Below are 12,498 nucleotides of genomic sequence, written 5' to 3'. Positions count from 1 at the left end.
ATCAGCTGTCACATGAAGCTGGCATCCGATGTGATTTCATTTTTCGTTATTAATGATGTGGTGCAGTAGAACCAGTGCCATTTCTGCATAACCATCCCAAGTACAAAGCAGTAAATCTGAAAGCAGTATTCAGATATAGTCTTCTAATTGGGTGAGCTTCCTCAATTTGGTTGGTTCTAAATATTGCAAAAGTCATTATATGAACAATTTTATGCTGATCATTTTGCTCTTGATGCAGTCATACAATAAAACATGCCATTGATCATGAACCGTCCTCCAGAATCCGCCTGCCGCTGAGCTCACGGTTCATTGTCGAGGACTAGGACAGTGTCAAGCTCGGTGGAAGACTGCTATCAGGAAGGCACTCCAGGGCTGTCCTCTGTGCAGTGAAACACAGCACGCGAAGCAGGAAGCTCTGAGTTGCAAATGCCTCATGTTTTGGAATGATGGCGTTTGCTACCAGCATGGTGATGCAAGCAAACCCCAGTGTATTTATGGCACAGGAGATGTTACAAATTCACGAAGGCATCGTCTGGAGCGTTGTGACTGATGCAGCTCTGAATTGATGACTGAAAGTGCTTTCATACATACATACATGTGATAGGTAGCTCTCCCACAGTACAGCCTGTTTACCAAAGATCTAGGCAGTGACTCTTCTGGTACTTGTGGGACGAACAGGTAAATATTAGCTCTGTGAACAAGCAAGATTCAAACTAGAATCAGCAAGCCAGTGTACTACTGAGCAACTCAGTGGGGGTTGTTTTTAAGATTGATTTTACTTATTTTGAAAGGCAGAGCGACAGGGAAGAGAGAGAAACATGCATCTGCTAGTCCACTCCCCAGAAGCCTACAGTCGAGTGGCAGGAACCCAGTACCTGGCTGCCATCTGCTGTCTCCTGGGCACATTGGCAGGAAGCGGAACTGGAAGCTCAAGTAGGCAGTACTCAGCAAGGCATCTGGTGGGGGTTATAGGTGTCCCACGCGGCGGCTTCAGTGACTGCACCACCACACTCACCCCCCCCAACAGCACTTTAACATCAGTGTATAAGTGCCCTTTTATAAAGCATGATCCTCACAGAGCCCGTGAGAGACAGACATAATTTTTTTTCAGATTTATTTATTTGAAATGCAGAATTACAAAGAGGGAGAGACAGAGAAATCTTGCATCCACTGGTTCACGCCCCAGATGACCAAAATGGCCAGGGCTGTGCCAGACTGAAGCCGGGATCTGACCAGACACTTCCTCCTTGTCTCTAATGTGGATGCAGGGGCCTAAGCCCTGGGCCATCCCCCACTGCATTCCCAGGCACATTAGCAGAGAGCTGGATTGGAAGTGGAACAGCCAGAACTCGAACCAGCACCCACATGGGATGCTGGCATCACAGTTGGCAGCTTTACCCACTATGCCACAGTGCCAACTCCCAAAATAATAATTCTTAATACAGTAAGCATGTTGTCTCATCTACACTGTCATCTGTCATGGTGACTGGTAAATGGCAAACCATACTTAATAACACACCCTAGGACAGTCAGTTTACCAAGTCAGAAGTGTGCTTGCTAGAATACAACTACATCTGACAGGTTGTCTAGGGAATAAAACTAAGCCTGAAGCTGTGTTGTGGGATGCCTGCAGTTGCACTGAAGACTTGGAGGAAAGTCTGTCGTATAAATATGTTTAAGATGCCGCATAGTTACTCTGGGTTTAACTAAACTTCGGAAACCAGCAGAAGGAAGTGCTGCTGTTTGTCTTCAGTTTTATCATTGTCGATTGAGGAAAAGAGAAAAACAGTATTGTATATTAGTATAGTTATTTCCCACGCTTGGTTAGATGATAATTGAACTTCAGAAATTCCAGATCTATAAGTTGTCACTTTGTTATTTATTTCATCAAGATAATCAGATCTATCACTGAATTTTCTTTGAGTGATTCTTGAAATAATTGCATTACATTTATTTTACTTTCAATTATGTCATTCTTCAGGTAATTTCCTCTTCTAACTTTGATTTAATTTTCATTTCTAAATTTTGAATGTTTTTGCATTGAAGATTTAGAACATTATTTAAAATTTCCTTTTTATATCTAGAATAATTATTCCATAGTTTTAAATTCATGATCTTTTACAAATTCCCACAGTCCATTACAAGTATTCAAAACAGGAATGCATTTATTTCTGTCTCACTTTCATTGTCTGTAGAGTCAATTTTTTCACACTTGAAATTTCACAAGAAAAAATATTTTCTGAAACATAGATAATTTTGTTTTCATTGGAATATTGTAAAATAAGTTATAAAAAAGAAAACCTTTAGGCCAAATAGTGAAATTACCTTTTAATTTGTTTTCGTAGTCTTGGTTTGACATTTTTCTTAGAAGTTGGCGTTAGATATGACTGTTGTAACCAGACTTCAAATATTACATAAGGTCTCAGTGTCTGGTTTGCCTCTTTTTCACATCGTCCTGTTCTCATGTCTGAATTGTCATTTCTTAGACTCTCTTGAGCCTGAGGGATCCGTTACTGTTTCAATGGGCATTGACTTCTGTGACTCGACTCAGACTGCCAGTTTCCAGTTGTGGTAAGTTCAGTTCTGTTTTTGTGTTGCCCATAAAGCAAAGCAGATCAAAAACCAGGCTCTCAAAAGCTTTTTCCCTGTGAGAGACAAAAATATTTGAACAGATGTGTTTTTCCTTGGTAGCATTCAGTCCAAGGTGAAGTAGGTCTGTGCATTGTGATAGCTGCGTGTGTTTTTGGTGTTCGGTATACACCTAGCCATTTCGGTCTGCATTTATGATTGAAATTCTGTTTGCTGGTTAAAGAAAGCAGTACTGTTAAGTAATTATTCTTACTTAACTTTTTAAAACAGTTTTGAAAAAAACTATTGGGCAGCTGAGACAAAATATCTTTTGAGACATGGCATCGTCTGAAGACACCCTGAACTCAAGAGGGGGACTACTGATTTTCTAGTGCCTGAACTTACACTTTGTGTCCCATTTCACTTTAATTTACAAATGTCATTTGATGAAAATCAAAAGAGAGCATTTCTGCAGTTGACCAAGGTTTGACTAAATACTATTCAAAAGAGTTTTTTCAGGAGTAGATTTCTGTGTTACTGTTTTTATACATTTCATACATTTCTGATGAAAATCACTCTATTAGCAGTACCACTTTAAAAGCTATATTCTTGCATCTTCAAGAATTAACTTCAACTTCTTTTTTTTTTCTAAGATTTATTTACTTATTTGAGAGGCAGAATTACAGACAGAGAGGGAGAGACAGAAAGGTGTTCCATCTGCTGGTTCACTTCCCAAATGGCGGCAACAGCCAGAGCTGGGCCGATCCGGAGCCAGGAGCCAGGAGCTTCCTCCAGGTATCCTACATGGGTGCGGGGGCCCAGGCACTTGGGCTGACTTCCACTGCTTTCCCAGGCCATAAGCAGAGAGCTGGGTCGGAAGTGGGGCAGCTGGAACTTGAACCAGCGCTCATTTGGGATGCCAGCGCTGCAGGCAGAGGCTTAGCCTCCCATGCCACGTGCTGGCCCCTCAACTTCCTTCTTACATTTTTCTGATGTAGGGTACAATTTATTTTCAGATGAAATTGCATTTTTTTTAATTCCAAAAAGAATTGAGACATTTTATTTATCTAAATTTTAGCTTCCTTAAAACAGAATTTGTTAGGTTTAAAAATCTCCAAGTTTAGGACGTAGGCATTTTAGAAGAAATTTCTGCATTTTTTACATCTTTGCAGTGTACCGGTGCCTCCAGCCTAATGTTACACCTTTTATTGCCAGGAACCCGCAGTGATGAATATAAGCAATGTAGCATAACACATTGATTTTATGCAGATCATCACCTTTATGTTTTGGGAGGTCTGCTGTATTAGTGATATATAAAAACTGATTACTTTTCCTAACATTGCCTAGTAATTGTTTATTATTTTTCTATTAGACAAACAACACAGATCAATATTACTGAACACCAGACTATGAGTAACATCACTCTAAATAGATTTACCTCCAGCTCCAAAGGTATATTCATTTTAATGATTTGGACAATGTGAACCCAATGACACAGCTCACATACCAAGTTCCACCAAAATTTAAAAACTAAAGGAAACTCCTTTTTCTTACCAATTTCTTTATATAAATTCTTTATATAAATATTTTGATTTCTGTGTAATTGGGAGGGTTTTAAGTATTTTTGTTAGAAAACTTCTGGACAGGATTTGTGTTTTATCTTTCACAATTAACTAAGCCCTTTAGGGATAAGAATGCATGTAATGTTTGATTTTTTTTTATGTTAGGGAGTATTTATGAACAACTTTTTTCTGTTTCTTTTATGTTAAATTTAGGAAAGTGATAAATATATTTCACAGAGAAAATAACCTTAGCTATTATGAGTGTTGTTATTAATTTGTTTTTCTTTTGTAATGGTATATATTAGTTATTTATATTTTGTTAAGCACAAAAGAATACTAGATCAAAAATTATTTTGTGTGTTCCAAAAAGAGCACTTTGTCTTGCATCAAGTGTAATTGATCCTGAAGCAGTGTAATCACAATTATTCACTTTCTTAATTGGCCTGCCCAAAATCAGAAAATGGAAACCGATCGACAGTGTTTAAATCAATAGCTTCATAGTAGTGCTGGTGGGGGTAGGGAGATAGTGGTAATGGGGAGATCAATTGGCCTCGGATGCCAGTCACTGGCTGTGCCTTTTGCATAGTAAGTAGCACTTTTTGCTTAGTGATGTGCTGTATTAGTCTTGGTAGTTCAATAAGAAGGAGGAAAAAAGCGAGAATGGCTGATATTGAATTTTTTCCTCGAAATACATTAGATGAATCGATACACAAAATTATGGGTAATAAGAGCATATTTGATAAGGAGACTTCAGAAATGCTGGGAACATGGAGTACAAGCCTTCCAGATGCTCTGTGTATGAGAAGAAAATGAACAGGAGTAAAAGGTTCCTTACTTTAGCCTCTGGATTAATTCTGCATCATTATATTTATATAGATAGAGACAAAGCTGTCGTATGTTCAGCCACATAGTTATATACATTTAGCTGTATAGCTGTATGTCTAGCTATATAGCTGATAAGTATTAACGTCTCCCCTTTTTTCTGTATTTTAATGGTCAGGTTAAATTCTTGATTAAATTGATTGAGATTGAAACTGTGTGTAATGCACATAAATGTCTCTCCAGAAGTTGACACAGTGCATGGGCAGTTTTGTGCCCTTGTGCTCAGCATGCAGGAATGTATTAACCACTGTGAAAAACAGCGTTGTTGGTCAAATTAGAGGACAGAGCACTTGCATCCACCCTTCCTTTTGTCCAAAAATCCGTTTAGACAGACAAAAAATACATCTGTAAAAAAGACAATTAGCACTAAAAAAAAAAAAAAAAACAAGAAAGAATGCTGTTAGCTGACCAGAAATGGTGAAGAACTATCGGCAGTGAAAGCAAATGGAAGCAGGTGAACAGTCGCGGAGAAGATGGAGACCCAGGGCAGAACACTCACGGGAGAGGGTCGCTGTGCTGGTGAGAGCCGCTTGGCGGAGCATCGAGGAGCTGGAAGTCTGAAGTCTGACTGCGTTCACCAGCGAGCTAAGGCGCTTTACCCCTGGCTTCCCAGCCGTAACCGCTGGCAGACAGCATACACATGGAATGTGAGGTCGCAGAATAGCACTGTAAAGGAAGCAAACCGCTTGCCTGAAAAGACTTTGATGTGGGTATGGGGAACCTTCGGGAGGATTTGGGGCTGTGCAGAGGAGGCAAGGGTGGTCAGAAGTGGGATGGACCGGGGCCGGCACTGTGGCGTAACAGTTAAAGCTGCCGCCTGTGACACCGGCATCCCATAGGGGCACAGGTTCATGTCCTGGCTGCTCCCTGCTAATGTGTCTGGAAAAGCAGCGGAAGATGGCCCCAGCGCTTGGGCCCCTGCTACCCAGGGAGGAGACTGGGAAGAAACTCCTGGCTCCTGGCTTCAGCCTGGCCCAATCCTGGCCATTGCAGCCATCTGGAGAGTGAGCCAGTGGATGGAAGATTCTCTCTCTAACTCTGACTTTCAGATAAATAAATAAACCTTTAGAAAAGAAAAGAAAAAGAGGAGTAAAATGAAAAAGTTCTCTCCAAGAGGGTTATGTTCTCCAGCCCCTTTCACTAGGGCGAAGGGCGTCTTCTGCCTTGGTGGGGAGGAAAGGGCTCACATACCTGCTTCCCAGCTCCACGTCCGTGACTGCCAACGTCTTACCCACGAGCAGATCTTCCGTTGGCCCACCTGGAGAGAGGAGACCCGCAGTGGTCTTGGTGCTGACGTGTGTCAGGTGCCTGCGCTGTGCTGGGCATGGTCTGAACACCTGTGTCCCGTGTGTCAGACGTGTGTCAGGTGCCTGCACTGTGCTGGACATGGTCTGAACACCTGTGTCCCGTGTGTCAGGTGCCTGCACTGTGCTGGGCATGGTCTGAACACCTGTGTCCCGTGTGTCAGTCGTGTGTCAGGTGCCTGCACTGTGCTGGGCATGGTCTGAACACCTGTGTCCCGTGTGTCAGTCATGTGTCAGGTGCCTGCACTGTGCTGGGCATGGTCTGAACACCTGTGTCCCGTGTGTCAGGTGCCTGCGCTGTGCTGGGCATGGTCTGAACACCTGTGTCCCGTGTGTCAGTCATGTGTCAGGTGCCTGCGCTGTGCTGGGCATGGTCTGAACACCTGTGTCCCGTGTGTCAGGTGCCTGCGCTGTGCTGGGCATGGTCTGAACACCTGTGTCCCGTGTGTCAGTCGTGTGTCAGGTGCCTGCGCTGTGCTGGGCATGGTCTGAACACCTGTGTCCCGTGTGTCAGTCGTGTGTCAGGTGCCTGCGCTGTGCTGGGCATGGTCTGAACACCTGTGTCCCGTGTGTCAGTCGTGTGTCAGGTGCCTGCGCTGTGCTGGGCATGGTCTGAACACCTGTGTCCCGTGTGTCAGGTGCCTGCGCTGTGCTGGGCATGGTCTGAACACCTGTGTCCCGTGTGTCAGTCGTGTGTCAGGTGCCCAGCACAGTGTGTGCAATCTCACAGTAGTGCTGCATTCTTACCACATTTGTGTGCAAGATCAAGAACATGGAAATTTTTCCAAAATCTCCTGGCAAATTGGTAGCACAGTGTGACATGTGTGTTCGTTAAGCCTGTCCTTCATTATGAATATGAATGGACAGCTTGAGATGACCAGATTTTAAGATGTGTGTGTTTACAAAAAGAACTGTTGAGTATAGAAATACACATTTTTAAAGCACTTATGTGATATGCAAAAAACAGAGAAACTGTGAAGGGTCTTCAAAAGGTTCATCAAAAATATGCGTTTTGAATTAAACTATGCATGGATTTTTAAAACTTTGGTAACAAAGTAGACTTAGTTTAACTGTTCCATGAACCTTTTGAAGTGCACTCATAGAGGCTGATGTTAAGGAATAAAGAAGATGTGTTAGAAAGGAGGAAAGCAGTGACGCTCAGGGCTCCTCTAAGTTACAGAAGAATGCTGTGTACAGTTCTACTCCAATAAATTGGAATATTTAGATGAAATTAATGGTGTTTCATGGAGAAATATCGATAAGAAATAAAAGTGGTTAAATTATGTCAGACTTACAAAAAGAGATCATCTTTGTATTATTTAAACTTTCTTAAAACAAGGGACAAAGAAGGAGATTGCCACATGCTGTTCTGTAGGGCCAGCAGCACCTGGTTTAATACCCAAAGAGTAACCACGGAAGTTCATGTACTTGAGATTGTGAACTCAAATACCTGAGCCACTCATTACCTGTTCCCACATGAAGGGTTAGCCTCCTAATAAACCAGAGAAGCAGAACTGTATTTCACATTAGGGTGGAAGCTCGAGCTAGTACAGAAAGTACATAGTAAAAGCAGTTAGCAGTGTAAATCCTAGAGAGATAGAAAATTAGAGTTTTTATTCAGTATAGTTGTTAGCCCCAAAAAGTCTGAGAATCGATAGAAGCCCTGTTTTTTAAACTACAGAGTTTAGAGAGGTGGTGCACTTATTTATGTAAGGGGAAAACACCTGGAACTTTCCTAAAGGCCATTAAAGAAGATAAAAAGAATTAGAAATAAAAGAAGAAGAAGAAATATACTAAGTTTCTAAATGGTAAACCATCTTCTGCTGCCTTCCCAGGCACATTAGCAGGGAGCTGGCTCAAAAGTGGAGCATCTGGGACTCAAATTGGCACTCATATGGGATGCCGGCATCACAGGCAGTGGCTTAACTCACTGAGCCTCAGCACCAGCCCTATACAGTTCATAAGTTAAAAATTCTGTACTACTCCTAGTCACATGGTGAAAATCTCAGCCCATCTCACTTCTTCCCACCTAGGAGGTGAATGACCCCTTTACCTGGCATATCCATGACAGGGAGCTGCTGTCATTAGTTCAGGAGTAGGGAACATCCAGCTCAAGGACCCTACAAGGCCCATAAAGTTATTTGGTCTGAGACCTGAAATTCAGTAAGTCTATATAGCAGGCTAATTTTTAAGTTGATAATTTTGTATGGCTCATAACTATCGAAATGGCCCTTGGCAGAAAGAAGGTTCCCCACCCTGCACTAGTCACTCAGTAGCTGTCTCATTAACAGATCAGCTGCAGTGATCGCTGCATTGCAAAGCTTACGTTCACATAATCCTTATTTTTCTTAATCATGGCCCCAAAGCACAAGAGTAGTGAGCTCAGCAAGGAGACATCAGGGCATAAAATGCGGAAGGACACATGAGTGCTGTCTGGTACTGTGTGGCAACGCTCCAGGGCGTCTAGTAAAAGCAGAGTGTGTGCAGTGTGACAGCTTCCACTGGACGTCCTGGGACGTATCCCTGCAGATGAGGAGCCAGTCCTGCAGTTACACTAGCCCGCAAGGTGTGTCACTCTTCTTTCTCCATTGCTGTGGCGACACTTGCTCAACACCTTTTGCCCTAAACGTAGCCTGCTGATTACCCGCCTAGACTGCGATGCGCCTTACAGGACTGGCCCCCTTTTCTCTGCTATGTGACCACTTTAACCAGGGAAGATGCACTGCCCTTCAGAAAGGTTGAGAAGCAAAGACCTTTTTCTTTAAACAGACAGAATAGCTGAAGGTAGTGTGATACATATAATTTAGCACAGTGGTCTCCATCTTAAAGCCATACCTGTGTTAGTAACAGCGTTTTAATTGGGGCTGGTGTTGTAGTGCAGCAAGTTAGGCAGCCGCCTGAAACACCTGCATTCCGTGTCTCATTGCTGGTTTGGGTCTTGACTGTTCTGCTGATGCAGCTCCCTGCTAATGCGCCTGGGAGAGCAGTGGAAGAAGCCCGAGTGCATGGGGCCCTGCACCCACGTGGGAGACCTGGATAGAATTCCTGGCACCTTTGGTCTGGCCCAGCCCCAGGTGTTGCAGGCATTTGGGGAGTAACCACCAAATGAAAGATATCTCTCTCTCTCTCTGTCTCTACCTCCCTTCCTCCATCTCCCCTCCATCTCCCTCTGTCACTCTGCCTTTAGAATAAATGAATCTTTAAAAATAAATAAGTAAAAAATCTTAACTGCATTCTATATGTGTAAATTATTTTTAAATTATATGAGGGATCTGCAAAAAGTTCATGGAAAATAAATATTATGAAAGAAATCACATAAATTTTAAAATTGTTTTAAACCAAAATAAGCCTATCATTTCATTCTGTTGTTCCACAGGCTTTTTGTAGTATTCTCACACGTTGATAAGTAACATTTCTTACCAAATGGCACTAAAGCAAACACAGAATTTAAAAAGAAGTAAGGAGGGGCCGGTGCTGTGTCACAGTGGGTTAAAGCCCTGGCCTGAAGCGCCAGCATCCCATATGGGCGCTGGTTCTAGTCTTGGCTGCTCCATTTCTGATCCAGCTCTCTGCTGTGGCCTGGGAAGGCAGTAGAAGATGGCCCAAGTCTTTGGGCCTTTGCACCCACGTGGGAGACCTGGAAGAAGCTCCTGGCTCCTGGCTTTGGATCAGCACAGCTCTGGCCATTGCAGCCATCTGGGGAGTGAACCAGCAGATGGAAGACCTCCCCTACCCCTTCTCTCTGTAACTCTTTCAAATAATAAAATAAATCTTTTAAAAAAAGAAAGAAGGAGAAAGTTACATAAAATTAGTGGGGTGGTTTTCCTGTCTCTCCATCGATTGCTTTGTGCCTCCCACTTTGGAGAATAGTGATTTGAAGCTGAAATTTTACATTTACACTGAATTACTTAGAGATTCTGTAGACAGTGTGTGTGTGTGTGTGTACCCCCATCTCCCCCTTCCTCAGCCTGTATGTCTTTCTCCTGCCCTGCCCCAGCCTCTTGCTGCGTCAGGCGTTGTCTCTCTCTGCACCTTTGAACCTCAAGGCTGCTCTGACTGGCGGCTCTGTCTCGTCTCCTGCTGCAGCCCAGCTCTCCTCGCTCTGCTGGCTCCTGTGCAGTCTCTTGGGACCTCACGCTGTCGGCTGCTCACTCTTCACTGGCTGTGTCGCGTCAGCCCGTAAACATCTCTGGTTTCTTTAAGTCCTCTTCTGCCTCTCAGAACTTCTGCTCCTCGTAGTTTTTCTTCTTCTTCTTCTTCTTTTTTTTTTTTTTTTTTTTTTTTAACTTGACAGAGTTAGATAGTGAGAGAGAGAGAGAGAGAGAGAAAGGTCTTCCTTCGGTTGGTTCTCCCCCAAATGGCTGCTACGCCGGCGCTGCGCCGCCTATCCGAAGCCAGGAGCCAGGTGCTTCTCCTGGTCTCCCATGGGGTGCAGGGCCCAAGCACTTGGGCCATCCTCCACTGCCTTCCCTGGCCACAGCAGAGAGCTGGCCTGGAAGAGGGGCAGCCGGTGCCCATGTGGGATGCCAGCGCCGCAGGCGGAGGATGAACCAAGTGAGCCATGGTGCCATCCCCTTCGTCTTCCTTCTTCCTTCTTCCTGCTCACTCCAGTGTGCACAGCCTTGCTCAGGACCACGGTCAGATGCTGGCTTTTCTTAGCTCACCTCCCTGCAGGATTTGCACACGTCTTTTCTCTCTGACCTCTGACCTCTTTCCCAGTCTCTTCAAGTTGCTCTTCCATTTCTATATAAATACAGGTGTCCCCCATGTGTGCCCTGCTTCCTTCTCCGCGTCTGCCCTTCCCTCTGTGATCTCTGCTTGAATGGCTTCAGCTCTCCCTGAACGGATCCTAGAACTTAACTCCCGTGTGCTGCCCTGACCTCTCCTTGCTCTTGATTTCTGCTTAACTCGGTGGTACAGTTAAAGCTAGATTTTTTTTTTTGACAGGCAGAGTGGACAGTGAGAGAGACAGAGAGAAAGGTCTTCCTTTGCTGTTGGTTCACCCTCCAATGGCCGCTGTGGCTGGCGCACCGTGCTGATCCGATGGCAGGAGCCAGGTGCCTCTCCTGGTCTCCCATGGGGTGCAGGGCCCAAGCACTTGGGCCATCCCTCACTGCACTCCCCGGCCACCGTGGCCGGCACGCTGCAGCTGGCACACCGCGCTGATCTGATGGCAGGAGCCAGGTGCTTATCCTGGTCTCCCACGGGGTGCAGGGCCCAAGCACCTGGGCCATCCTCCACTGTACTCCCGGGCCACAGCAGAGAGCTGGCCTGGAAGAGGGGCAACCGGGACAGAATCCGGCGCCCCGACCGAGACTAGAACCCGGTGTGCCAGTGCCGCAAGGCGGAGGATTAGCCTAGTGAGCTGCGGCGCCGGCCTTACTGGGGCCATCTTCTGCTGCTTTCCTAGGCCATAGCAGGCAAATGAATTGGATGGGAAGTGGAGGAGCTGGAACTTGAACTGGTGCCCATATGGGATGTCAGCATTGTAGGTGGTGGCTTTACCCACCGCGCCACAGTACTAGCCCCTGAAGGTAGATTATTTTATGTCCAAGTTCAAAGACTTCTCTTCAGTGTTGTTAACTACCCGGTGGTTCACAAGAGAAGAGTTCAAAATCTCTTTTTCAGCCTGTCACCAGGTCTGTGTTTTCCAACTTTTCTGTATCCATAAAGCATCCCGTCTTCCCGTTCTCAGTGCCACCTGTTGTAGGGAAGCATCCTGGTGGGGGAAGACACTGATTCGGAGATCAGATACTCCGGGTTCAAATCCAGGTGCTGCTGCTTCTTATGAGCGCCCTTGGCCACGTTGGTGACTTTCTCTTCGTTTCTCTCATCAGTAAATCTGGAACAGAGCCTCCTCTGAGGACCGTCGCTAGGATTTACTTACAGTAAATGCTGAAAGCCCCAGCCTCAACTACTAACTGATCTGTCGCCAGTGTCTGAAACAAACGGAGTAATTTACCATCCTTTATTGGAAGTCTCCAGTAGTTTCCCGTTGTTTCAAGAAGCATTGGAATGTCGTTTTCTTAGTTATATGATATATCACGACACTGGAGAGAGTGGAAGGAGGCACTAGTCTAGACAGGGTACCAGGACATAGCCAGAAACGGGGGCTATCCAAGGAGAACGGGATAAGACCCAGAATACCCCACTCTCCTATCGGGGACAAACACTTCTGCCTC

General features: G+C 44.8%; 1 protein-coding gene across 11 annotated transcripts in view; it reads left to right on the top strand.

Moving 5' to 3' along the window:
- AP3B1 (adaptor related protein complex 3 subunit beta 1) overlaps window positions 1–12,498 on the top strand; it is a 269,201-nt gene that overhangs the window by 236,285 nt on the left and 20,418 nt on the right. For all 11 annotated transcript variants that reach the window (XR_016220329.1, XM_070056312.2, XM_051837574.3 and 8 more), the window contains one exon: window positions 2,487–2,571. Coding sequence is in view for 10 of the 11 variants with exons in the window: in XM_070056312.2 (XP_069912413.1) it covers window positions 2,487–2,571 (85 nt within the window). In the remaining variant the exon portion in view is untranslated. The remainder of the gene's footprint in view (window positions 1–2,486; window positions 2,572–12,498) is intronic.

The sequence above is a fragment of the Oryctolagus cuniculus genome, chromosome 14 (assembly GCF_051225735.1).
Source record: "Oryctolagus cuniculus isolate XC-2025 breed Fujian yellow rabbit chromosome 14, ASM5122573v1, whole genome shotgun sequence".
NCBI lineage: Eukaryota > Metazoa > Chordata > Mammalia > Lagomorpha > Leporidae > Oryctolagus > Oryctolagus cuniculus.
Note: the sequence above shows the minus strand (reverse complement) of the source record. Positions and strands in the feature narration are given on the sequence as shown.